The sequence below is a fragment of the Rhinichthys klamathensis genome, unplaced genomic scaffold, assembly GCF_029890125.1.
Source record: "Rhinichthys klamathensis goyatoka isolate OS25496 unplaced genomic scaffold, OSU_Roscu_1.1 h1tg000412l_1, whole genome shotgun sequence".
NCBI classification, from domain to species: Eukaryota; Metazoa; Chordata; class Actinopteri; order Cypriniformes; family Leuciscidae; genus Rhinichthys; species Rhinichthys klamathensis.
The window spans coordinates 2,499,210-2,526,852 of record NW_026606912.1 but is presented as its reverse complement, the minus strand read 5'-3'; the positions used below and the strand labels follow the sequence as shown (position 1 = coordinate 2,526,852).

Sequence of the window (27,643 nt, the reverse complement as noted above, 5' to 3'; positions counted from 1 at the left end):
GGACACAACATTTGCTTACTGAAAACACATATCCAGACGAATGTCTAAATATTTGTAAAAAACTATTCAAAGTGGACACAAATGTCCATTTAGTGGACACACAAAACAAAAAAAAAAAAAAAAAACGTCCACTTTAGGGGCTGTTTTTTTCTTTTTACAAATTAACTAAATGTATAGTAACTAATTCCATGAGTAGAACAAATACAATCAAATTCAACACGTTTGACAGTAAGTTGGCACTGGTATACTCAAGACTATTGACCTGACATTTGGAGGTGTTTAGAAATTCATCAAGACTGGAATGTTGGTCTCCACTCGACAATGTGTAATTTCCTCCCTCCTTCTTCAGACACAAGCCGAAAATATCTGTGAGGAGCTGGGGGTCCCTGGACACTGCAGACAGATCTAGACTCATGCCTCTAAGATTACCACGAGACGAAAACGCACGTGTATGGCACACGTTATTCTCTCTGACCGCTCCTTCTCTGGCCCCAATGGCCTCAACCATAGTAGGATCCCGAAGGTCACCTAAAAGGTCGGCCAGGTTCATCTCTTTAGCCACATCAATAATCCATCCGCTCAAGAAGATGTGGTAAAGCAGATAAAGGCAGAACCAAGCCAGACCTAAAAAGGCATGAGTGATAAACAGCAGAATGTTTTGAAAGAAAGAGAAGATCGCTGAGATAATATTCCTAATGGTTATCCTCTTTATGTGTTTTCTGATGTTCCTTATGGAGAAACATCTTGAGTCTTCCACAAGGTTTTCATTCGTCTCTACCTTGTCTTTCTCCTCATTGTCATCCTTTGCTTTCAGTTCCTCTCCACTCTCTGAACCAGATATTTGTGCAGCAAGCTGCATTTCAAAGATGGTGTCTTCACAAAAGTTGACAAACAGCTCCATCTTTTCCTTTTCTCCTCCCTTATTCACAACATCGAAGATGAACTGCCCTTTGCTCTCCTTAACCTGAATCATTGAGAACATGCAATTACAAAGATTTGTATAAGAAACACATAAGTAGACTACAAAAGCACATTAGCAAATGATTGTTTAATACCTGTGGTTTTTCCCACTGAGTGCGGCTGGACTCACTAATCTCAAAGTAGACTCTTTCGATACGCTTCCCACTGCCCAGGATTTCGATCCTTCCCAGGTGAGGATGGAAATACTTAAGAACGCTGTCTGCCAACTCCAGAAAATTCTGCAAGCGGGCATCATTGGGCATGTGCTCGGACAGATTGGTCAGAAGAACCGCCATGTTGAAGCCGATCTCCTTGGCTGGTTCGTGAAAACGTGTCACAAAGTCCGGGTAATCCAGCAAATCACTTTTCGCCGTTTCTGCACAGGATAACAGAAATTCGGTCTCCGATTTAGAGTAACGTTTGAACCCTTCCATGGCTCTGTGGAAGTCCTTCTTGGAAATGAGTCCTCTGCCATCTGGGTCGTATTCGCGAAAGGCTTCAGATGATGTAAGATCTTTGAGTTTGAGGAACATATCAAAGAATTTGAGGATCATCTCCACATTGCTGGACGATTCTACCAACATGTCTACCATCTGTTTGCCAATGGTCCCATTCACCACGTTTCCTATAAACACAAAGGAAAAAGTGGGTTTCCAAAGTCATGTGGTTCATGTGGATGGTGATACGGTTTCACAGTTGGTATAAACAAGCGCAAGTGCTGCTCTGTAAAGATTTCAACCCAGACTCATTGGAAAAATTAGTTTGCACCGACATTTCTGCAAAATTATATTATGTTGCTTTTTGCAGGTTTCGCAACACTTGTGATTACTTAAAGTGAAAACAAATAAAATGTCCTGTGAGTGGTGGTAAAAATGCATTTTGTTTTATCCGAAACACATGAACATGAATCTGTTTTTATGTTGGTTTTTTGATCATATTACAAATGTAAATCTAATACACTGTATAGTGTCACATGAATTAAATGATGTTTTATTAACAAAGTTCGGGAGAAGCACGTTCAGATAATTAACACGGGTGGAGAGCACTCAGCAATCATGATTAAAACATGTATATATAGACTCAGCAGTCTCACCTCATTTCTCTGACAGTTTAGCAGCGAGCACTTATGTTTTCTCTTTCGTCCAGCGACGCAGTGTGAGAAAATCTCCCTGTTGAGTACTCATTTTTCTCTTTCCCGTTTCCTCTTTTCCAGCAAGCATTTTGTCTAACAGCGCACGCAGCGAAACTTTCCCGTAAGCCTAGATCGGAAGGGCCACTCCACAGTCGGCAGATAAGCCCCAACGACCGCAAGCCCCCCCTGTCAAAGCTACATGGGCCTCTCGGTCTATCGTCCGTGATTTGCGCGAACAGCTCCCATCAAGAAGGCACAACTCTCCTAAATTTGCCATTCCAAATTACAATTGCTCCCTATTCTCAGGTCAAGCGCAGTGAGCCGCCACCACGGGCCCTCCCGGCCAAGCGCCCAGACCCTTTCACGAGATGCCAGCCCGCCAATCTCGGCACTCATTTGGGGGGTTTTTAGTCCGGCAGCTGTCCTCTGCTCTCTAGCCTTTTGGGGGGAGTACTCTGGGCTCGGGCCGAATTCCAAGCTCGGAGCCCTCCCCCGGACAGCACGCCAAATACGCATTATACTTTATTCCCTTTAATTGTATGTAAGTGTGAACTCGTGAAATTATGTTTTATTAACAAAGTTCGGGAGAAGCACGTTCAGATAATTAACACGGGTGGAGAGCACTCAGCAATCATGATTAAAACATGTATATATAGACTCAGCAGTCTCACCTCATTTCTCTAACAGTTTAGCAGCGTCCCTCCACCACCCCTTCTCCACTCTTCTAGTCCTTAACCACTTTACATACATAGAGGGGGGAGTACTCTGGGTTCGGGCCGAATTCCGAGCTCGGAGCCCTCCCCCCGGACAGCACGCCAAATACGCATTATACTTTATTCCCTTTAATTGTATGTAAGTGTGAACTCGTGAAATTTACATTGATTCATAATAAAGCTGCAAAAGTTTTTCAGTCAAGAGTAGTGAGTGATTTTCTCTCTATCTTTTGTTGTTTTACAGACAGTAGCAGGTATACTGTATTAGGCTGCTGTCACTTTAAAAGACCTAATGCATCTATCCTATTTCTCTGAATCCGATTTCTTTCCCAACTGTTTACGTTCACTTAAGACATAATCGACTGTGTTTACATGAATACTCGTCAAGAAAGTTTTACAAAAAGGTAGGTAGAGGCACGATTTTTATACGAGCCAATGTTTAAATATTTGATGGCAAATCCAACATAACAAAAAAGGGCCAAACAATCCAACCAAATGTTAAAACAAGCTTAGTGCATTAATATTATTATACTGAAATGTATTGGATAATCAACAATGCCAAACTTATGACAAGCAGAAGAGGAAGTGCATGGAAAAGCATTGAGAAGACCTTCAACATTTCTCCTACCTTCAAGCATGGAAAGCAGCATTACCACCATGTCTTTTTGTAAGTCCATCAAAGCCTTCAGCAGCTCTATTTGGCTGGAATCCTGCAGACATAAAACAATATTTTTTATCTTTTGTTTATTCCCTTGAGTTTTGTAAATGTGTACTTTGCAATAAAAAATGTGCACATAAGATTTAAAGTAATTTGTCTATGGTCTAACCTGAGAAAGCTTCATCTGCATATGGGCGAACACATGGAGGAAGCCAACAACAGCATCCCACAGACGACTGTGGGCCAAACTCTGCTGATTACCTGTACACGGACCCTAAAATAGATAAATAAAAGATTAATTAAATGAGTTGCTTCACAATATTGAAACATCTGAGGGTGGTGGGGTGAACGAAGGAAGACACGGGCATAGTGTGAGGCATTTATTTGAAATGGAATATTAAAAAGATTTCTCAGTATCTCTGCATTTTGACCAAGCAGATGTACAGTTTTTCATACAAGCCCCATCTCTTCTGAACCATTTGTTTGCGTGGATTTACCTGAATGTATTCAGTGAGCGTGTTGAACACCTGCTTGGCCACGCTGATGGCTTTGGAGAAGTTGTGCTGACCACGCTCATCAATCACATCCTTCCCTGAATAATACCAGTAGAAATCGCTGATGGACTCCTGCAGATATGAGGACATCTATCATTCTTAGTATCAGGCAAATGAAATGGAGGTGGCCTGTCAGCGGCGAATGGTTTATGGAAACATTATCTGGCTACAAGCTCTGTCTCACTGTTTTGGGCCCTTCTTTATTCCGTGCTGAAACAGCAGCAGCAAACAAGCATTTTTCAGTCTTTCTTCATGTATATTATAGACAGGTGAAATGAAAAATGTAAGAAACTAGTGTTTGGGGTTGAGTCATGGGCTTGCCTGGACCCTAAGCAGATAATCCACAGTGGAGATGATGATGTTGACCGTTGTATTGTTTCCAGTTTGAGTCCTCAGGTAATTCTGGAAATCTGTAGGGGAGATTTCAGTCATATCCCTTTAGTTCAAAAGCAGAACAGAACATTGATGCTGTATAAGATTAATATGTGCAAATTAGGGCTGTCAGTAGATTTTATTATTGTTGTGGATTCAGCTCCTTTTTGATGGAAAAACAAAACAACATGAATTAGCTCATTGCAGGCATGTTTTGGCACATTGTTAGCATGATTTTTTCTTCCTAGCATGAATTAGCATGTTCCTAGCATCTTCTAAGCTAGTTGCTAGGCTTTGCTAGTGATAGATACTTGGTGGATGAAGCTTAAATACTCTATCATAGTTATTGTATAAAAGTTGACACCCTCAATTAAAGTCTATGGGATTTTTCATAGTTTTGATCGTTTGTTTAACGAAAATCATAAGTCTGATCAGTTCAATCCCGAGTCAGAACAGTCTGAAGGTCTGTCCCGAGTTTGGTGGTTGTGGATTTAAAGCTCTAGGAGGAGATACTATTTAAATTTAGTCTCAGAAGGAGAAGGATATTAGAAAGATATACAGTACTTTGTCAAGCCAACATAATCCAACCATCCAATCAAGTCCCACGCCATTTTTTCTTGTTCAAGAAGCTGTTTCACTCAGATACACATCATAATAGGGAACAAAAGACCATAGTAACTTCTATTTCATTCCGATTTTAAAATTCATATGATTTAAAGGCTCTTACATGTTTGAAATTACTAATTTTAATTAAAAACAAATTATGTATGGTATTTACCTGTGATGGCAAAGCAACATTATCCTTTAGAAATTATTCTAATATGCTGATTTGCTCAAGAAACATTTCTTAGTATTATCAATTAGTATTACAAGAAAATTTTTAAATAGAAACCTTTTGTAACATTATAAATGTCTTTACTTTTACTTTAGCTGAGAACTTTTCAACAGTAATATAATTCTTATACTGCCATTGCTCGAGGCAAATTGTGATATGCTGGACCATTGTTTACACTCTTCAGGGAAATTAATCTGCAAAATGGCTTATTCTACCGAAGGTACAAAAGTACCTTGCACTATAAAAAAAAAAAAGTTTGTTCTAACCAGTATTATGGCCTTCACAAAGAAGCTGCAGGAATCTGAAAAGATCACAGGTCAGCTGCTCATCTGCCATTACTCTATCGCCTGAGAAAGAGAGAGAGAAGGTGAAAGCAAAATGCAATACAGGCAAATCAATGTCAATAAAAACAAAATTCTGCCTTTTCTGGCAGATACATTCCTAAAAGAAGCACTTTGTTGTGGATGTCAGTGATGTACCTGAATTGTCCTCAGCACCCACTCCTAAACCCTCCGCTTTGATCTGCCTCTCAAATGCGTTCAAATCCAGCACGCTGTGACACGCGGAATCATAACACCAACATCAAACACAAAATTCTCTTTTTATAAATATAATACAAACTAACACAGAGACTCAACAGACACTTCCAATCACAGCAATGGAACAGATTGTAAGGAATAAAAGTTATGTAAAAGGATGTTCCTCTCTCTTGAGAGGAATGAGTGAACAAAGCACTTCTCCACTTTTAGATGGTTTGAGCAACTGCTTTCTGTCAGGGAAATGTCTCACAATGCATTAGCAAAAAGCAGCCGAACCTGCAAGACTGCATTAGGCCGGCCAGACTGTGAAAGAAGCCAACATCTCTCTTCTGTCGCAGGTAATCCAGCATTTTCTAGAAAGAATTTAACAACAGAGAGAATGAACATGAAGAATTTGTTTTATAAAAGTTGGTTTTGGTGTTAAATGTCAAAACTTTGCGGTTTTATGTTATCGTCACAACATCTGTACCTTTTCAGCCTGACCTTTTCAAACCTACCTGCTGGACAGACGTGTTTCCTCCATTCAGGATTGCAATGCCCAGCTTTAATGTGGCAGCTACCATAGGCCCCATATCACCTGGTTCAAATATCACATCCAACTTAACAGCGCTGACAATAATAAAAGTCACAGCCAGCTGGCTCAAGATATGAATGGTGACCTGTTTCTTAAACCAGGGGTTTTCAATCTTTTTGATGCCAAGGAGCCCATAAATATGAACCCTTTTTATAACATTTTATAGGAACCCTTTTTATAACATTTTATAGGAACCCTTTTTATAACATTTTATGGAAGTGAGGGCAAATACATTTATGTTGTCACAAAAGATTTCTATTTCAAAGAAATGCTATTTTTAACATCAATCAATCCTGAAAAACTGTTTTTAAATTGATAAGAAATGTTTTTTGAGCACCAAATCAGCACAGGATGATTAGAATGATTTCTGAATGAACATGTGACACTGAAACTGGAGTAATGGCTGCAGAAAATGTAACTTTACTATCTCAAGAATAAAATATATTAAAATAGAAAACTATTTTAAACTAATGATATTTTAAAATATTACTGTTCTTAATACATTTTCTACAAAAAAATTCCAGCCTTAGTGAGCATAAGATACTTCTTTCACAAACATCTCACCAACCCTAACCTTAAAAATAGGGTTGTTAACAGAATAAAATATCTCATGGCCAGTTTTAGGAAGCAGAATAAAATGAAAAGCGATAGATGTAAGAATTACTGTACTGATTAAAAAAAATAATATAATCCAAAAATGTTGACTTTGACAGCTCTAAGAATTTTTTCTTTTTTGTAAAATCTAATTTTTTTCTCCTTTTTTCTATGGACCCGCTTGTGGCCCTCTGGGGATCCCAAGAGCACAGTTTGAAAACCCCTGCCTTAGACAGGAAGATGATGAAGGAACAGGCTGCATTGTGACTGATACCTCTGCTGGCGCTGAGGTTCTGTAAGACCATCTCAGCAGCTCCGCGTTCATGAAGTCGGGCCTGCTGATACAGCAGCCTCTGCTTTTCCATCTCTTTTTCCTAAGACAAATAATTAGTTGATCAATTCACTGAGAAATAAAACATACCAATTGTTTCTCAGTCTATTATTTCTGAAGTCAATCATTGACAGCATAATTAATGAACTTGAGTACTGTACAGTACATAACTATGTCAGCATCCTCTGCTTTTCCAATTTCAGCTCTTTCTTCTAAAATTAAATCGATACTAACTCAGATCCTATTTACTTCCAATGCTTACCTCAAATGATTTCAGGCCATCTTCATCCTGGTCTTCCTCAATTTGGCAACTCTGGAAAGAGTTACAGTTCAACTTGAATGCATCATGCTTTGTGGCAAAAATGAAAAACTTTGCTCAGAAAGTCCTACCAGTGCTTCTTACCTTGGACATGATGTCAGCATAGCACATGTACAGGTCGTCATCCTCAAGTTTACTGTACACACGACAAGAGTTAACCAGATGAGTTAAGATTTGTTCTCTTTATTGTTTTCAGGCATGAGCCAATGCAAAGACCAAAATCGACCAAATTAGATATGTCTTTCACATATAAAGCAATCTCAGAACGCAATGAGAAATAACAGAATTGGTTATAAATATATACTTTTTAGTACAAAGCAAAATATACTGATAGAAAACAGTTCTAATTAAAAATGCAAAAATTTGTGTGTTCTGCATAACATTTGTCCTGATTTGTAAACTTAGCAACATGTTAAATGCCATCAACTGTGAGCATTAGCCGGATATCTTGTGTGCCTTTTATGAGACAAGTTGGTCAGGTTGCTTTTAATGTAGAACATCTTCCAGAGTTTTCGAACAGAGGTGAAATACTTCGCAAAGTTATGTTTAAAATGGTTTTGGTTAGCCTTGATACATGCTAAAATTATCACACATATACAACATACACATATACAAACCTCCTCTCTGTCAAGGCACTTTGACTGAAGAGATTGATAAGCTGATGGAGTGGATCAATGATGTTTCTCTGCTCTGCTCCCTCCTTTAGGATCTCTACATAAGCTGCTTTCTGCTGGGTATAAAAGTATTCATATAACGATCAAATAAAAAAAACCTCAGGGTAATATATATCTGTATATAGTCTGTCATCACATGGTTTGAAGGGAAAGATCACTGGAAAAGGATATTATGATTGAAAAGATCAAGGGTATAAGGTGCAGAGGAAGACTGCCATTGAGATGGATCAATATAAATCACAACGATGACAGGATGACTGGAGGATCACATCAGACTAGCACCAAGACTTGAATACGAGTTGAATCTAGTTTGATCCGGAAAGTATTCACAGCGCTTCACTTTTTCCACATTTTGTTATGTTACAGCCTTATTCCAAAAGTGATTAAATTAATAATTTTCCTCAAAATTCTATAAACAATACCCCATAATGACAACGAGAAAGAAGTTTGTTTGGAATCTTTGCAAATTTATTTTAAAAAAATCCACATGTACAGTATTCACAGCCTTTGCTTAATACTTTGAAGAAGCACCTTTGGCACCAATTACAGCCTCAAGTCTTTTAGAATATTATGATATTACAAGCTTGGCACACCTATTTTTGGGCAGTTTCTCCCATTCTTCTTTGCAGAACCTCTCAAGCTCCATCAGAATGGATGGGGAGCGTCGGTGCACAGCCATTTTCAGATCTCTCTCTCCAGAGATGTTCAATCGGCTTCAAGTCTGGGCTCTGGCTGGGTCACTCAAGGACATTCACAGAGTTATCCGTGATGCTGCCACCACGCTTCACTGTAAGGATGGTATTGGCCAGGTGATGAGCGGTGCCTGGTTTCCCCCATGACGCTTGTCATTCAGGCCAAAGAGTTCAATCTTTGTTTCATCAGACCAGAGAATTTTGTTTCGCATGGTCTGAGAGTCCTTCAGGTGCCTTTTGGCAAACTCCAGGTGGGCTGTCATGTGCCTTTTACTGAGGAGTTGCTTTCGTCTGGCCACTCTACCATACAGGCCTGATTGGTGGAGTGCTGCAGAGATGGTTGTTCTTCTGGAAGGTTCTCCTCTCTCCACAGAGAAACCCTAGAGCTCTCTCAGAGTGACCATCGGGTTCTTGGTCACCTCCCTGACTTCTCCCCCGATCGCTCAGTTTGGCCGGGCGGCCAGCTCTAGGAAGAGTTCTGGTGGTTCCAAACCTCTTCCATTTACAGATACAGGAGGCCACTGTGCTCATTGGGACCTTCAATGCTGCAGAATTTTTTCAGTACCCTTCCCCAGATCTGTGCCTCGATACAATCCTGTCTCTGAGGTCTACAGACAATTCCTTGGACTTCATGGCTTGGTTTGTGCTCTGACATGCACTTCTTTCTTGTTTTATGGCGGTTGGCATCCAGCTTATTGGTGCATTACCGCCACCTTCTGCTCCAGAGTGTGGATCAGATAATAGGTTTACAATCTACTTTCCTTACCCTCTTTCCCACTAATACACTCAAATTTAGACATTCACTCATACCCACACACACATCACCCGAAAAAAAGATATATCCTTAACCTACTTCATTTTCCAAAATACCTAACTCTGTTCTTCTATACTTACTTATAGCCCATTACAATAGCTCCCTCACATTCTACTAATTATACTTCAAATCCTATTGAAAACTCTGACATGCGCTGTTAACTGTGGGACCTTATATACACAGGTGTGTGCCTTACATCTCAAGGATGATCATTTGAAACAGGATGCACATGAGCTCAATTTTGAGTGTCACGGTAAAGGCTGTGAATACTTATGTACATGTGATTTTTTTCGGTTTTTATTTTTAATAAATTTGCAAAGATTTCAAACAAACTTCTTTCACATTGTCATTATGGGGTATTGTTTGTAGAATTCTGAGGAAAATAATGAATTGAATCCATTTTGGAATAGGCTGTAACATAACAAAATAGGCTGTAACATAGCAAAATGTGGAAAAAGTGAAGCGCTGTGAATACTTAATTCTGGATACACTGTATACAGTTGTAATCGAAATTATTCAAGCCCCATTGCAAATCAGGTTTATTGGCAAAACTTACCCACTTTCAGCTGTTTGCAAAGAACAAATCAAACAAAAATAATTGAAATTAGCCTGGGAAAACCCAGACAACTTCGGGCAAATTTAGATTTGCTCTGAAAGTTAGTCTGGCAAAGAGCTCATTCAACCCCATTTCCAATCCGTCGAAATGGAGGCACCAATCAGAAACGTTGGGGCGGGCTTTACGCGATGACGACAGCGCTGGGATTTTGAAGCAGATTTTGTAGCCTGCATTACAAAGATGGATGCCGCCGTTGAACATCACTCGTTCGAATCAGCTATCGCGTCTGTTTTAAGCGATTTCCTTTTTGTTAAAAACCGAGCAAAGAACAACACACGGAGATGTTTCTCCGCCGCTCTGCATACGTCATCTCATTCATCGCTCTGATTGGGTTTAGGTCTATCCGCGACGTCCGTTGGTGACGCCCCTCTGGAAATGATTTGTCTATGACGCTTTGCCAGACCATAACTCAGTGACAACTGAGAATTGTCTGGTTTTAACCAGGCTAAATTGAAATAGCTCAACACAAAAAATGTTTCAAGTAGTTTCTCCAAATTCAATTGAAAATGCAACTTTAAAGCAGTCTCAAAATTATTCAACCCCCTGAATAGAATCCCTCACAACAGCACAAATCTGCAAAACAGGTGTTGTCTCAAGCACACCTGAATATGTCCCATCAACTCGGATTTGATGCTTAGTGATATATATATATATATATATATATATATATATATATATATATATATATATATATATATATATATATATATATATATATATATATTAATATGAATATAATTAATATAAGATAATGTAATGTGATTTAAATATTAAAAATAATATATAAAACAAACTGGACTATTATAGTAACAATATTGCATTGAAAAGATGTTAAGATGCTAATCCCCACTCCTACCTCTAAACTAACCATAACCATTTCTTAAAAGTATAGCTACAAAGAAAAACATGCCTACATGTCAACTAGCTCAAAGTATAATATTAGTAGACTGTCTGCTTAATATCTGCTAACACTTTATTGGCATGCTCCCCCAACAGACATTCTACGGACTAAAAGTAACTTTGCAAGTACATGTAAACTAAACCTGAACCTTAACTCCTCACCCTAACCTAACAGTCAACTAACAGTCAACTACAGTCCACTAATATCCTCTGCTGAGAGTTAGCTGACATTTTGTTGCAAAGTTACTTATAGTTAGTAGAATGTCTAAAGCGGACCATCCAAATAAAGTATAACCAAAATCTTCTGTAAAATTACAAATGTATTTACTGCTTCAAAACTGTGTTTTTAGTGTGTTTTTTGTTGCTATATAAGGATTAAAACATTGTCAGATTCAATGAGCTCATACACTCACATTGTGGTAGTTTCAATGTGTTAGCAACATGTTTTTAAAGCACACAATCTCATTTTAAGTGTGCCAACGTCTAATTTATGTTGCAATACAACATGTGAAAGTCTCTATAAGTAATATTAATTGTACTCATACATTGAAAACTGCAATTCTAAAAATCCATTACAAAATTCCCAAGGGAACCTGTGGTGAATTAGCCTTCTGGATTGGCGTACACATGAACATGACTCAACATCATTCTCAACTGGGAAACACAGCCAATCAGAAACACACTCACAGCCAAATCCTCAATTAGTCTGTCCTCAGGTGAATCATGTTCTGCCTTCAGCCAGACTCTCTCATAACCCTGAAGGAAAAGGTTCACTGCTCTGTGCCTGCAGAAAGAGACAAATCTCACATTAAAAGCAAGTCATTAATATTGTTTTCAGCTCATTGAAACAGATAAAGAGGATATTTTGTCATCTTCCTTCTAAGTAAATTCAATAACATAGTATTTCTGCAGTTTTTCAGCTTTTATTACTTGGGTAAGTCATAATGCAATATGAAGAGTAAATGGACTTGTCATAAATCTCTTTGCAGCATACCTGGGGAGATTGTACAAAGGAGCCATTCTCAAACAAGCAACTACAGCCCGTTTCCTCTGCTTAGACAACATCTTATGCCACACTGCCCTCTTTTTCTTCTGAGGGCGCTCCACCTTACAGAAAACACAACTTTATGTAAATCAATGACTAAAACAGAACCACACAAAAACACAAGAATTAGTCAAAGTTCCCCATTGAATTGCACTGTTTCACGTTTGAATGTATTTGTGGCACAACCTTAAAAGAATAATTCACCCAAAAATGACATTTAATAGTCCACAGCAATTCTGATATGGTGATACACAACATGCTGGCTTTGCCATTGTGCAGTCAATCATCATTCACAATCAATTGTAGCAATTTATTTCCAGTCTAACCTGATCCAGGTGGAAAAGAACACAAGCGATCCTTAAGATCCTCTCAACACTGAGGGGATCCGCTAAGTTTTCACACAGATCCTGGCAAAAAAAGAGAAATTAAACCAAGTGAGGTGAGGAGACTTAAATTATAATTTTGTCACAGGACTTTCACAGGTTGCCTGCTGGTTCACCTGTTGCAGGTTGCTTCGAATGAATGCCCTGACTTCATCCTCTGTGTCTCTCTAAAAACAGATGAATGCTTCAGATGTCAAGAAAAAAAAGTCATAATATTTTCAAGACAAGAAATGAGTGATTTTGTAAACATTGTCATTATTGATCAGTATGAAGAGGCGTACCTGAGAGAAACAGCTTTTGGCATGGGTGACTAGGTCCTGAACGCCATGGCAACACCCATTCAAGGCAACCGAGAGGAGTTTTTTTGGGGCGGCCACAATGAGAGAGGTATGTGTGGAGTAATGATCACCCTTCCTCTTCACCTTGCTCCTCTCCTGGTTGCACACCCCTCCCTAATAGAAAATCATCCAATTTAGATTTATTCAATATTATTGAACAGCATATTTGGGTTGAATAATGAATTGGATGTTTATTAAAGTCCCTGTTGTGCCTCTAGATTAACAGGGCAAAGATACATTTATTTTCAAAGAATCGAGTAAGAAATGAGGGCAAATCAAACTTGGTCAGAGGTGAGAAGAACTAGAGAGGAAAATATGTAACATGGTCATTTACAGAGTTAGATGAAGGGAAAAACTGTATGTTCACAACAATTAATCCAGTATTAGTGAAATAAAAAGAGACCTTATCCATCCTGCTTTTGCTGCTGTTCACCAGGAATGTCATATTGTTGATTTCATTTTGAACAACAAAATTCTGTTCTTCCCATTTGAAATTCTATAGGGGGAAAGGGGTTTGAAAACAAAGAAAGTAATAAATGTATGAAAGGTACAGAAGTATCAACAAATTAAAAATTTTAAAACTATATTCATTTTATATTTTACATTTTTACAGACTGATGATATTAAGGGGACAAGCTCAATTTTTGGGTGTACAGTACTTTAACGGGGTATTTATAATTTATTTATTTTTCCTTGAGGACAACAAAGATAAACAAGAAATTATAATTTATTTCTTTTTTTTATTCAATTTCAATTGAATTTAGTGTTCAAAAAGGCATGAGTGACCATGTTTTATGCGATGGCCGTCTTCTGATGGCAGATTTCAGAACAGGACATTTTTAGGGAGCCCTTCAAGTAAAAGGAGTGAATAAATAAAACGTGGCCGCAAATTAAATTAATTCGTGGCCACCATGATATCTAATTTTTCTTTTGCATGTCATGCGCGGGGCAATGTGCACTTTCGCCTCTTTCGCATTTTTCAAGACATTTTTTCAGGAAAACTGAACCTAAACTCTTTTGCTTATATACTGTAAAAGAAAATTCAATGTTTCATGATATGACCCCTTTAAGAGGAAAATATGAAATATGAAATATCATAAACATGGCTGAGAGCTGCTTACATGAGATTTAGCCCAAAAAATGAAGACTTCAGCTACGAGGGAGAAAAGCTTTTCAGCATCTGTGTCCACCTCTCTAAGCCAACTCATTCTGATGAATACCAAACATTAAGCAGATTAACCACTAACCAAGAGGAAATTTCAATAATTGATAATAAATTGCATATTGCACTGTTTCTCACCTGTGAAGGTCTATAAATGGAATGAGTAAAGGGTAAAAAGCATAGATATCTTGGACCAACACGGTAAACCTTTCCTGGATGTCTAACTCCTGCTCCGAAACATCGCCACGCCCCTCGGTCTTCAAATGCTCCTCCTCCAACAGCACAGACTCCGCCCTCTTCCTTAACTTGTCCATCAGAGGCAGAAAGTGGCTCTTCAAGAGGTGTGGTTCTGCCTTGCTGATGATAGGCTGGCCAAACACTAAAAGAAATGCTCTGTTATTCCATTTGTGGTTTGTATTTGTACTTGTGTGAACTTTCCAATGTAATTTGGACTAGGTCTCAAAGTTTAGATGACTTGTGACATTATTTTAGAAGAAACGAAAACAAGTGCAGTACATTAAAATCTCAGATGATCGTAATCTAGTAATTGACTTCTCTAGCAGGACCAGCTCACCTGCGAGGCGTTTCATCCAAGCACTGTCTGCGGTCCCTAGGTGGGCGTGGATGATGGAGAGGATGTGACCCAGCAGGGCATTAGCGTGCTGGGGTGTGACAGAGGAACAGTGGCCCTCCTGGGATGCCTGGTTACCGGCCTCCCCCCATCGAGAGACATAGCTACACACCAGAGGAAGCGTCACCTCCGTAACCCTTGTTAAAAGGGCACGGCGGGCAGCGGACCCCGCCCCTGCGAGCTCTTCGATCTCTGAGAAAGCCTCCTGCAAATTGGGGAGGAGCCTATAGGCTCTGTCGGCTAGAAAGAACACACCAACATCCATGAGGAAAAACTGAATGTGGCAGCGTGAGCATGAGCACAATTTTGTGTTCTATTGAACTTTTCTTGCCTTTACCTTCACTCTCTTCATTACTCATGGTGTCGGAGAGGGAATGAAGGTCACTCAGCTCCAAGAAACACACAGGAAAGGCTGCAGATAATGCAGCCAGACACTCCCCAAAGACTGACCTCTGCCTATCAAAACAAAGATAAAGGCTGATTGACAGATGAACCACAAACCTAGACATGAGCTAATAACTATGGAGCGCACAAGTTTCAAAAGGACAAACCGAACAATAATAGAGCATTAATAATATTTAATCAGAATAAAATGATAAGAGCCAAACACTCAAAGTAACACAATGTGCTAAAGAAAATTTGTTAAAGGGTTAGGACAACCAAAAATTAATTTTCTTCACTATTATGTCTGTCCAAACCTGTATACTGTTATTTTTTCCCTACACAACAGTTTTTAGTAGATTATTTACGCAGCTATTTTCCATTCAGTTCATAGTGACCATGTCAGAAATGCATTGAAAGGTCATTTGAAAGCTACAAGAATTTCAGTGCATAGCAACACTGCTGTTCAAAAGCTTGCCATTGGTCGTTTTTTTTTCTTTCATTAAAACATTTATTCACCAATGACACATTAAATTGTGTCAAAAGTGACAGTAAAGACATTTACAATCTTACAAAATATTTACATTTCCAATGCATGCTATTATTTTGAACTTTCTATTAAATCAAAATATTCCACAAAAAAAGTACCATGGTTTCCACAAAAATATTAAGCAGCACATCGGTTTCAACATTGAAAATAATAAGAAATGTTACTTGACCATCAAATCAGCATATTAGAATGATTTCTGAAGGATCATGTGACAGTGAAAACTGGAGTAATGATGCTGAAAATTCAGCTTTGACATCACAGGAATAAATTAAATTTTAAAATATATTAACAAAGAAAAGTTATTTGAAATTATAATCATATTTCAAAATACTACAGTTTTTACTGTATTTTTAATGAAATAATTCCAGGCTTGATAAGCATAAGAGACTTCTTTCAAAAACATTAAAACATCTCACAGACCCCAAACTTTAACTTTACTAAATTACTGTTCAAAAGTTTGAGGTCTGTAACATGTTTTAATGTTTTTGAAAGAGGCTTATTAAGCCTGAAACTATTTAATTAAAAATACAATAAAAAGAGAAATATTATTACAATTAAAAATAGCAGTTTTTTATTTTAATATATTTTAAAATATAATTTATTCCTGTGACGGCAAAGCGGGATTTGAAGACAGAGGGGATTTTTTTGGGATCACACACATGACAGAGATGAATAAAGACAAAAAAGATGCATTATCTTAAACATTTCCTTTTGTGATCAAATGAGAAAATTACAGCATATGGGTTTGGAACGAGGGAAAGCAAATATTAGCAGAATTTTCCATTTTGAGTGAAACAATACTTGATATAGGGTTACCTCTCAATAATAGTACAACTGCAGGTGCCAAGAATGTAGAGACTGCTGAGAATCCTGTAACAACAGGAGTGTACTTCCTCCACTGAAAGAAAAAATAAAACAAATCTTTTCTTCTAGTTTTAGCCAAGCACTCCAAGTTTAATATATATAAAAAAGTTGGATAATCTACAATTTATCCTAACTGTATGTGTGCTTCATTCATAATTCAGACGAAATGCAAAAAAAGGAGTAAGTGGGGTGAAATTCTTTCTAGTGAAATGGTAATCAGTTCATACAGAGCAGAAATGTAGAGCATGAATGATTCAACACATGATGCGGCTGTTCTAAAAACGTGCTGCACAGCGGCTCTTATCGCAGCGAAGACTGCTGCAGTCCCACAGTGCAGCGCAAACAGCATTTTCTTTTGCCAGGACACTTGTGAAGAAGATTGTTTATAGAAGTAATATAAGATCATGTTCAAGAGGAAAATTCTCAGGTCACAGAGAAAGTGAAGGAATACCAAATGCCGTTGGACTTCTTGCGAAACGGTGAATATTTTCACACAGCCAGTTCCTTTAGATCTTTATATGGTGGAAAATAGTACAAAACATTACTGAATGTAATGAGAGGGGTCAAACACGGGGCCATATATATTACACTGCATCCTGTGCAGACAGGATGACAAGTGTCACTCTAATTAGCAAAACAGTGGTAAGTAGAAAAGGAAGTGATCTGCTCAACCCAAAACCCTTTGTGAATATTTTTCCACTGCCTTTTCACAATCTCCATTTATTTTCCCTCCATCTGTTCATTCATCATAGAACACACTAATCCATTCATTATTCATCTAATTAGTTGCTGCCAAATCCATCCATTCCTCCCTCTTCCCTTTTCTCTTACCGATCAGTCCCCCTCCGTGCTGCCTCTGGGAATCATGCTGGAATAGAGCGGTGAGCACCGGGATCAGGGCAGTGGTGGTGTACGTTATGACCTCACCGTCTCCCCTGCTCTGGCCTCGGTTCAGTCCATACTCATCCCAGGTCACAGATTCCACTGTTAGCTCAATATCCTCTGCCGCGGCTTCAAAGAACAACCACAACGGCACTGTGACAGATTCACTAGTGGCTTTCATTACCATCCTAGAGACAAACAATCACAGAAAAATTAGAATGATCATATGGTGATTGATTTTTTTTATTTTTTTTTATTATCATATACAAACTCAATGTTGAAATAAAGTATTCAACATATTGAACATATTCAAGGCTGCTATTTTTATGAAAAACGGAGTTAAATCATTAATATTGTGTAATATTATTACAATTTAAAATAACTATTTTATATTTTAATATAGTTGAATTATTCATGTGATGTAAAGACATATTCCATTATAAATATCTTTACTTTACTTTTGTAAAAAGTAAATATATATATATATATATATATATATATATATATATATTTAAGCTAAATATCTTTTTATCTTACACAATTGTTGAAGAAATTAAATGTTTCATCTTCAAAAAAAACACACAAAAAAACATTGTTTTCAAACAGGTTTCGCTGAATATTCCCCCCAAACTACTATTGGTCTGATAAAATTGATAGCCTCATACAAACTTTTGCTATTAGTTGAGGTCAAACAAATTTAGTACAACAAATATTTTTTTTTAAATATTTTTTCAGGTCAATCAACCTACGAATGGCTTACTTATAGATGTGTTTGCATATTAAGTTGGAATAGTTAAAAGTATTTTAAAAATACATACAAGATATATAAAACATTTAAATATATAGTATAAATATTTAAAGTAATTGTAAAAACTATTCAGACTTTTTTTTACATCTATTATTGCAAGTTTAGACAACATATTTTATTTATATTTTATCGCGGCAGTCGTCCGCGAGAGGACCATCTTTCGTTTTTGTATTTGTTTATTTACTTTATTAGAAGTTGTTGAATGTTCACCGGTTCCCGCCTCCTCCTTCCCACAACTACTAACTGTTACATTATTATTGCAAGTTTAGACATGACATATTTTACTGTTTAACTGATGTATTAATTTCTCAATTAATTGACTGATTCCTCAAATGATGTCCAATTTCTCATTTTGTCCAAAGTGGACAAAAATGTCACCTATATTGAAGGACCTACAGTAAATTTCAGTTAGAAAAAATCACTTGTATATCAGTGCACCAAACACACAGTGTAGCATTAACTACCTTCCATCCAGGGACTGTGCCAGAATTTGTAGGCAGCTCACCAAAGCAAGGGCATCATTTCCTAAGAGGAAACATGGCATTGAGCTCAATGCAATCTAGACAGTAAAAAGCACCAGCTCCTGATTTATGTTTTCCATGGAGGGAGGGTTAATAAAATTAATGAGGTATGTACTGTAAGCATTCGCCTCAGCAATACAAGACAGGGGTGAGTGAACAATGGCAGTGGATAATACTGAGAGTGCATGAGATGAATACAAACTGCTTCTAATTAAAAGTGTTTCCAGCTAAATATTCCAAAGTGGATTTTTATTAAAAACAAAAAAAAATTATATAGAAAAAAAGGGAGTATGAGAAAAAGACATTCGCACCACACAAACGCTTACCAAACAGAGAGATTCTGCGTCTGGCTAGAGCTCCGAGTTTACAGAATAAACTAGAAAATAACAAGAGAGAGGATAAGTGTAAGAGAAGGAATGAGGGAAATGAATTGGGAAATAAACAAGATAGATGGAACTGAAAATATATAATGACAGAGAAGCAAAGGTGAACATGGAGACATAGACATGCAATCAGCCATATATGTGTATGCACACACACACACACACACACACATTTTCCATTGACTTTTTTTCCCCCCTAGACAATTTTGCATTTTCAGATATTTATTAAAGGTGCACTAAATAATATTTTGTGTATGTTTTGTTAGCCAATTAGACAGTCGCCTTGGACTTATACTGAGACCAAAAATGGTAGATGCAATATCACGCCAAAGCAAATTATTTAGTATTCAGTTACTGATGTCATTGTACATTAACATTCTATACTCAGTCACTCATGATTAATTTGTTCCATGAGCTAAAGTGTCAAAATAACGGGAGATTACTAAAATAAACTGAGTAGTATTCATCTGATCATGTGATCTCAACATGGCCGCCCCCATGAGGGGACCCTCCATGTAAAATAAAGCAGCTTTTATAAAGCTACTGATATGACTGGAGTATACCTCTCATGTGAGTTTTAAACATATTTTAAACAAAAGTACTATTAATTTTTTTGGTTTAAAACATGACTGAATGTACCTTTAAGACATTATTTAGTAAGTTTATTAATTTTACTCATGGAGACCAATGTAAGAAAAACCTGACCCACATAATCACATAAACATTTGTCAAGGCAGTCTATTGTCACAAATTACCTGGTGACCATCTCCTTTTCCTTATTTGTGGACTGGCAGCCATCTCTAAGGGAAGACATTGTAGTGGACAGGAAGTAGAGATAGTGATTTTTGAAATATAGATCTAACAGTGGCAATACAACCTGGGACAAAAAGAAAAAGAGACATGAATATAGAATAAAACAAGAGTATGAAGAAATGTTCATTTTCAGATTTTTGTAGTTAGGTTTTGAATTTGAAGTGAAGATTTTTAGAGCGCATTAATGAGATTGATGGTTGTGGAGGTCAGGGAACTGCTGAGCGCCATTATTGATCTTCATGTGGGAAAGAAAACCTTTTTAACTTGCAGGGTGCATATTGTCTCAGAACAGGGACGCATACTATCATACAAAGCAAAACATGACATCTAATCAATTCCGAGATCAGCAGTGACATGAGCCACAGAGATGTCCATCTGGACAAACAACACAAAAGGCATTATTATCTGTAAATACACAAATCTACCATGACCACTAAGGTTCAACAACAACAACAACAAAAACGAGTAAATGCTTTGAACAAGCTAATTACCACTTAAAAAATACTCACAGCCAATACACAAAATAGGCATTTGCAGTGTCTTAAAAAATAATCCTAAAAATCCATTTAATGGATTTGGTTGTTTAAATAAGTTTGACTTAGCTGCTATGCTGTGATGGATTCTCATGGATTTCAGTGTAAAGTTGTGTTCCAAAGGTCTGAGCTGCATTAAAGATGACTGACCTTAATGAAGAAATTAATTTGTTGTTCATGAGGAACTCTCTCAGTCCTGTTAATCTGCCCTCGAGCTTGAGCAACCTCTGCAAAACACACAACACAACACTAATTAAATGAGCAGATTTCACAAGCTTTAGACAAGCCACTGCAAATGAGCTCATATAGCTAAAATGAACTGAAATTCTGATCATTTTAAGGAACACTTCACCCCAACAAATGTTTTATCTACTGAAAATCTCTGTAGTAGCTCTCAAATCTAATTTGCAAGAGTTATTTTAGTATTTTATATATTAAAATAGCATTTATTAATATTTTAAATGAGCTTTTATTTGTATGTTTTCAGTTTAATATTAACTTTAGTAATTTTGTTATATGCTCGTCATTTTTATTATTTTTTGTTTTTTATATTTCTATTTATTTCATTTTAAGTCATTTTAGTACTTAAACTTAATCTAAATTTTATTTTAGTTAGATGGCAAGGCAATATTGTATATTTTTTTAATTAAATTGTTTATCATTGTTATAAATAACAATGTTATTAATATTTTATTTTATTTCAATTAACAAAAACTATTTTTAATAGTATTAGTTAACAATAACACTGATTCTCACTTCTACATATTTTCCATAACATTTATATTTGAATATCAATGAAAGCTCTATGAATGCTAGTGAGATTTGAAAGCCGATTTAAAGTAAATATTGGTCTGCCCCACACATAAAGCTAACATATTGCTTCAGGAGACTACCTTTATAGTGATTTAAAAAAAAAAATCTTGACAGATTCTTGCCACATCCAATTTAATATAAAAAAGAGCTGTGTGAAAACTGATTGGTCTGGATGGCCATGAGGTTTGGAAAGGCATGAGGATGATGACAGAATTTTCAGATTTGAGTAAAGTATAATTTTAACACCCCTTTCAGATCAGTGAGGCCTTGTAGTTAATGGGCAGTTATATAAAAAGACAGATGTGCAAATAAGTAATTGAAGAGAAGTGGAGTGGAAGAACCAGGGTGGGTGTTTTGTGTGTGTGTGTGTCTAACCCAGCTCTAGTAGCTGCTCCTGGGCTTGCTCAGTGAGACAGAGGGCTTGTTGGAGCAGGCCGTAAGCGAAGCGGCTTGCAATCGCTGGGGAATCAGCATCTGACACCTTTTTGTTCCTGTGCAGTGAGAATCCAGTCAGTCAAAATGAAATGAACACTTCAAAGGCATCATGCTCATTCTAGTATCCAGTAGCAGGAAAGCACCCTTACCTCCTCACTGAGTACCCATTGATTTGGAAGAACTTGAGAACATCTTGAGCTTTGTCTCTGACTCGGTTCTTGTCTTTAACACTCAGAGCATCATAAGGTACAAGCAGAGGGTGACTGCCCCCTCCTGGACAAAAACAGCATCAGAATTAACAGCCACAAATGATTATAGTCCTGCCAATTTGGCTTTGAGACAATTGCCATTGTTAAGAGTTATATAAATATAATACATTTTAATTAATTAAACTACTGACAGTTATTAAATTGATTCCTACACGTAGCTTGTCCAGGGCACTGCTTTAGTAATTAGTGCATATTATTACACAGCTGCAGGGATGGGCAATATTTCAGATACATGTATTTAAAATATGTATCTGAAATACAAAATACTATTTTGTATTTTGAAGACTTTGGGGAAATCAAATGTAATTTGTATTTAAATACATTTAAGATGAGTATTTTTGTATTGTCAAAATACATCAAATACTTTTTGCCAGTCAACCTCTTTATCAGGGTACTGGTTTCATGCATCAACTAGTTTAGATGTTGAATCAACTAGCTCCTCCCAACCCCAACACTCATGCATGTGAGCTACAGTACAACTCAGCATTGGATCAGCGATTTTCCTGGAATAAGGTGAGGATGTAATGATCAATTCTACTTGTTGATTAAAGTTAAATTTAGAGGCCTGAATAAATAAAGTTATTCAGATTTGCCTTCAGTTAACATGAAAGAATAAAAGAGCACAGACAAGTGGGAAAATAGCATTAGCCAATCAGTCTTGATCGGTTGTTGATTTTTATTAACTAGCTTGTCAAATGTGTTTAAAGCATTACTGCATATTAGGGCCAGGTGATATGACACTACATATCATAGAGATGATATAAAGTGTGAATCGATTAAACTTTTTCTATGGGCCTATTTTGGGGTAAGCAAATCTATCCGTGCAGCTTTTAGTGGGCAATTTAGGAATTATTGGAACGTTGGAGTGGGAAAAGAAGCACTGATGCATGATACACCACAACAATCTTCAGCTTTTAGTTTTATTGTTCATAAAAAAAAATTAAAAACTTTGGGTAAATAGTGTCAAATTAATTCTAATTTAATATTTTAGATAAACTTTATAATTTTAATGAACTTATAGAAACAAATAAATTTAAAATTACTATACTTAAAAATAGGGTGTAACAATTGTAATAGTGCAATGGGGAAGTATATTTGTGGGTCCTGATAATGCCAAATGTCTGATGTTAACAGTAAAGTAAAGTATGTGGCCTACATTATTTTAAATATATCTAGTCAGTGAAAGAGTGCAAGCATATTCGTCTTAAATAATTCTGTATTTTCAGCTTCAGAATCATGAATATGTTTATTCTCGTGTCACTATTGTCCTGTGCTTTGGGGTTCCAGCACCAAGTCCAAGCCTATTCATTTATACACACAATGTAATATCAAATTTAGCATTTTAATCAACAGTACATTTTTTGTTAACTTTTATCATATGTCTTGGAGTATCTCAATAATATCGTATCTTGAGTTCAGTATCGTGATATGTATCGAATCGTGACATGAGGGTATCGTTACACCCCTACTTAAAAAGCATTGGACTACCAAAAAAAAAAAAAAAAAAAGCCTCAACAGAGTTTGAAATTCAGTTTTTGTTGTTGTATCAAAACTGATATTGAGAATTGTGAAACCATGATATATATTGTTACTGTGAAGTAAAATTAAGATTTTGGGTCATATTCTTTGCTAGATAGCAGAAAAGGTTCCCACAGTTTTACATACAGTATGAATTTTTTAATAGTGTTCACCACAAGTCATCCTCTTTTATATAGCGCTTTTAATAATGTAAGTAATCGACTACATTGTAACCTGGTCAGAAATAAGTATAGAAATGGCTGCTATTTTGCACAAGTTTATTTGTAATGGCCAGCAATTGGCCTATGTAGTTTCTTTATTCACTGTGACCAATACCTGCACTGGATGGCCAATTTCACATGTATTTTGTGTATTTTCAAAATACTGTATTTCTATTTAAATACATTTTTTCACACAGTATTTATGCCCATCTATGCACAGCTGTCTAAAATATATGACTATGATTGGTCGTTCTAGAACAAATATTTGTGTATATTGACTGCTAACCAGTTTATTTAAACACACACTCTACTAGTTTCACGCCTCCATATTATTCCATTGTCTCTTTCTTCTTACATAACAAAGCAGTGTTTAATGTGCATTTATTTATTTAATGTGTAAAACTCTGTAATATAGTTTAATTGTTTTATATTTAATATTCTTTAATAAGCAGGATAGTGTCAACAATCAACTGGTCAGTGTAGCTAAATAAACTCTTTTAGGGTGCCGCTGGTGATTATTTTGCAACTAGCTCACTCTAAATTATTATTTACTTAGTGAAAAGTAGATAAAATATTGAAGACCATGAGTACAAAAAGCGATATCAAAGGTTAAGAATTGCATTAAAAATACATTAAATATCTATTTATCTATTTTAATGTTTTTGGGAGTCTCTAATGTTCACCAAGGCTATATTTATTTGATCAAAATACAGTGAAAACAGTAATTTTGTGAATCTTCAGCATCATTACTCCAGTCTTCACTGTCACATGATCCTTCAAAAATCATTCTAATATGCTGATTTGATGCTAAAGAAACATTTCTTCTTATTATTATTAAAAACAGTTGTGCTGCTTAATATTTTTGTGAAACCATAATACATATTTTTTTTAGGATTAATAGAAAGTTCAGCAAAGTACAGCATTTATTTCAAAAAGAAATATTTTGTAACATTATAAATGTATTTGTCAATTAAATGCATCCGTGCTGAATAAAAGTATTCATTTCTTAAAAAGACAGTAGTGTATATATACCTGTACAGTGTACATTCACACCTTTTCACCTCAGCATTGCTATTTCACAGTGTCTTTTTTCTCTGTAAGATGCAGGTGGCTGCAGAAACCCTAATTTAATTTACTGTATCATCTCTCACAGCAGCCCATCTGTAACACACACCTTTACTCTCCAGTTCCTGCCGTTTCCTGGCTGCCCAGATGTGATGATAATTCTCAGCCAACCGCTCTGCCATAGCCTTCAACACCAGATTGAAAGTGCAGTTATTTTTAATCCTGTTAATGTACAAAGCCGGCTGGCAGTATATATATAAGAGGCAATTTCTAAAATGACTTCTAAAAAAATGTATTCTAAAAGCTATTTTAACTATACAAGTTATTCAAATAAAAGCTGATTTATATTGTGTGGAATTCATTGAGGCTGCTTACATACTGATCCCAGGTCAGAGTCACACTGCTCGTGTCCACAGGCTTTGGACTGAATGTGGAGGCTCCTTCAAAAGACAGCTATTAAAAGACAAAACACAACTTATGTTCTTCATAGAAACACAGTGCATTTATCTGGTTTGATTATTAGCATTTGTCAAACCCAAGCAGAGTCTATTTTGAATGCATCCAATGTTCTCTGAATAAGCAATGTCTTCTAAAAGCCTAAGAGCTGTTAATCCAGTCTTGGCGAGCACACACTATTCTGAATCCCAATCACTGAATCCCAGTGTGTAATACGAAATAGCTGTCAGTTCAATGCACAAAGAATTCGCCTTGATGAATGGTGGTCGTGGGAGGGAAAACGCACAATAGTGTGCTACTGAAATGCTAAAACATGCTAAAATACTGAAGTGTGCTACTGAAATGCTAAAACAATCTGGCGAATAACAGTTTCAACACAGATTTTACTTGTATTTGGCGCACTAAACCCTGGCTAACATGCTAAGGGTGTCCCGCAGATGGCACTGCTGTGATTTACACAATTCACATGGGTCATACTTTTTTTTAGGTCCAAAAATACAGAAATCCTTGTATTGGAAGGATTTTATAAGCTTATTTAAGCTTTTTATTAACATATTTAATTTTTTCTAGTGCTCCAAACATGGACCAGCACTATTAAGATGCACATATTTCATCATATCTTCTTCAAATGATTTTTTTTATTAAATATATATATATATATACTCCGGTTTGTTTATGGGTGCAATGACAAAATATCTTATTTAAAAAAACTAAAACTTGAAAATTTAAGGAAAAATGGATAGAAAAGTACAGATAAAGCACAAAACCACACAATAGGCTTGGAGCGATAGTCTGTGTTACCGGTGTTACACGGTGTTCAGCCGCAACACCGGTTCCATTGCTTACACCGTTTTTATTTTTTATAGTAATACAAATCATTTAGAATTTAGTTAAAGAACAGACACTACAATTAAAAACTAAACGTGTCAGCTCAATTCAGCGTGAGCTCACCACCCTCACCGTCACATCCCTACCACACACTCTTTATCAGAGCTTTGCTATCCTCTATGATGGAGTCCATTACCAGTGTTGGGGGTAGTGCATTACAACGAGTTAAGTAATCAGATTACTTTTTTCATGTATCTAGTAAAGTAACACATTACTTTTAAATTTACAACAAAATATCTGCATTACTTTTTTCAAGTAAGTAACGCATGCTACTTTGTTTTCCCATTTATTGGCTGACACCGCTCCTGTGGCCATGTTGAGAGAAATCACGAGTAAGTGCAAAGGCGTTGTGTGCGCTGTGTAAACATGATGGTTATTGTAGTTCTAGACTTCAAAAGTGAAAGTGAAATGCAAACGCTGAATATTATGTGAACCTGCAATAATTAAATGTTAAATAATAATATATACTTTATGTATTTAATCTCACTTTATTAACCAATGTCTTTTCTGCTGATATTTGATGATCCATTTCAACCATACTAATAAGCAAAAATGACCTTAGTTATACATCACATATGAACTTTCTTCTCCTGAGTCCTATTCTTCTGTAATCCAGAATAGTAGCACAGCTGAAAGGTTTGTTTGATCTCGTGTACAGGTGTGAATTTGCATTTCCTTCAGCCTGAGGCTAATTCATTTAATCAACTATTCCCAACACTGTCCATTACCTTGCCAGACTGCGAGATCCTCCTAGCTGGGTTGTGAAAGCCTTGTGACTCCCCCTCATTGGTCCTCTCAATAGTCCAGCCCAAGAACAGCATGCATTTCACAGTCTCTTTGATGACCCCTCGATAACCTTCTTTATCCTAAAATACAGAGCAACCTCAATGTGAGAAAAATAAACTGCATGTTGCCTGTTTAAATGTATTTGAAAAATACTGAATATATGGTGTTGTTGTTTGTAATGTGTGTGCATGCATTGTATGAGGGAGGGTGAACTACCTTCTCAGATAGAGCTCTGTAAGGTTTTAGGAGTGGATGAACTTTAGCACTCTCAGAAAGCTGTTCTCCATGAACCCAACCGTTACCAAACTGGAAAAGAACCATCAAACACAAATGGCTTTAAAACTACAGATTTACCAAAGTTTTCACTATATTAATGGCTATTATCATCAAGTAGATTCCTGTAATAAGTAAAGAAACTTATTACCTTGTCCATTGACCATTTCTCATGTGTATGTTCAGCGTATTTGTTCACCACAAACTCGAGCCTCTCTGGGATTGTCACACTATAAATGCATGAAAAAACTAGATTATTATTCATCACATATCAAATAAACGCAATACACTTTTCAGAAATAGATAAAGTGAACTTCTAAAATCAGTGCTCATGGTCAATTAGATCAA

General features: G+C 36.6%; 1 protein-coding gene across 1 annotated transcript in view; it reads right to left on the bottom strand.

Moving 5' to 3' along the window:
* ryr2b (ryanodine receptor 2b (cardiac)) overlaps positions 1–27,643 on the bottom strand; it is a 102,361-nt gene that overhangs the window by 12,573 nt on the left and 62,145 nt on the right. Inside the window, exons 51-87 of the mRNA XM_056234992.1 lie at positions 27,447–27,525; positions 27,239–27,328; positions 26,965–27,102; positions 25,268–25,345; positions 25,002–25,077; positions 21,969–22,092; positions 21,760–21,875; positions 20,722–20,798; positions 19,981–20,102; positions 19,169–19,218; positions 18,786–18,846; positions 17,463–17,701; positions 16,584–16,665; positions 15,174–15,292; positions 14,780–15,076; positions 14,344–14,584; positions 14,165–14,252; positions 13,447–13,539; positions 12,987–13,157; positions 12,822–12,872; positions 12,649–12,729; positions 12,272–12,384; positions 11,965–12,061; positions 8,199–8,308; positions 7,666–7,717; positions 7,525–7,575; positions 7,206–7,305; positions 6,261–6,340; positions 6,040–6,116; positions 5,704–5,777; positions 5,491–5,571; positions 4,339–4,427; positions 3,961–4,089; positions 3,633–3,737; positions 3,434–3,515; positions 1,056–1,585; positions 263–964 (exon numbers count right to left, since the gene is read on the bottom strand). Of these exons, the coding sequence (XP_056090967.1) occupies positions 263–964; positions 1,056–1,585; positions 3,434–3,515; positions 3,633–3,737; positions 3,961–4,089; positions 4,339–4,427; positions 5,491–5,571; positions 5,704–5,777; positions 6,040–6,116; positions 6,261–6,340; positions 7,206–7,305; positions 7,525–7,575; positions 7,666–7,717; positions 8,199–8,308; positions 11,965–12,061; positions 12,272–12,384; positions 12,649–12,729; positions 12,822–12,872; positions 12,987–13,157; positions 13,447–13,539; positions 14,165–14,252; positions 14,344–14,584; positions 14,780–15,076; positions 15,174–15,292; positions 16,584–16,665; positions 17,463–17,701; positions 18,786–18,846; positions 19,169–19,218; positions 19,981–20,102; positions 20,722–20,798; positions 21,760–21,875; positions 21,969–22,092; positions 25,002–25,077; positions 25,268–25,345; positions 26,965–27,102; positions 27,239–27,328; positions 27,447–27,525 (4,945 nt within the window). The remainder of the gene's footprint in view (positions 1–262; positions 965–1,055; positions 1,586–3,433; positions 3,516–3,632; positions 3,738–3,960; positions 4,090–4,338; positions 4,428–5,490; positions 5,572–5,703; positions 5,778–6,039; positions 6,117–6,260; positions 6,341–7,205; positions 7,306–7,524; positions 7,576–7,665; positions 7,718–8,198; positions 8,309–11,964; positions 12,062–12,271; positions 12,385–12,648; positions 12,730–12,821; positions 12,873–12,986; positions 13,158–13,446; positions 13,540–14,164; positions 14,253–14,343; positions 14,585–14,779; positions 15,077–15,173; positions 15,293–16,583; positions 16,666–17,462; positions 17,702–18,785; positions 18,847–19,168; positions 19,219–19,980; positions 20,103–20,721; positions 20,799–21,759; positions 21,876–21,968; positions 22,093–25,001; positions 25,078–25,267; positions 25,346–26,964; positions 27,103–27,238; positions 27,329–27,446; positions 27,526–27,643) is intronic.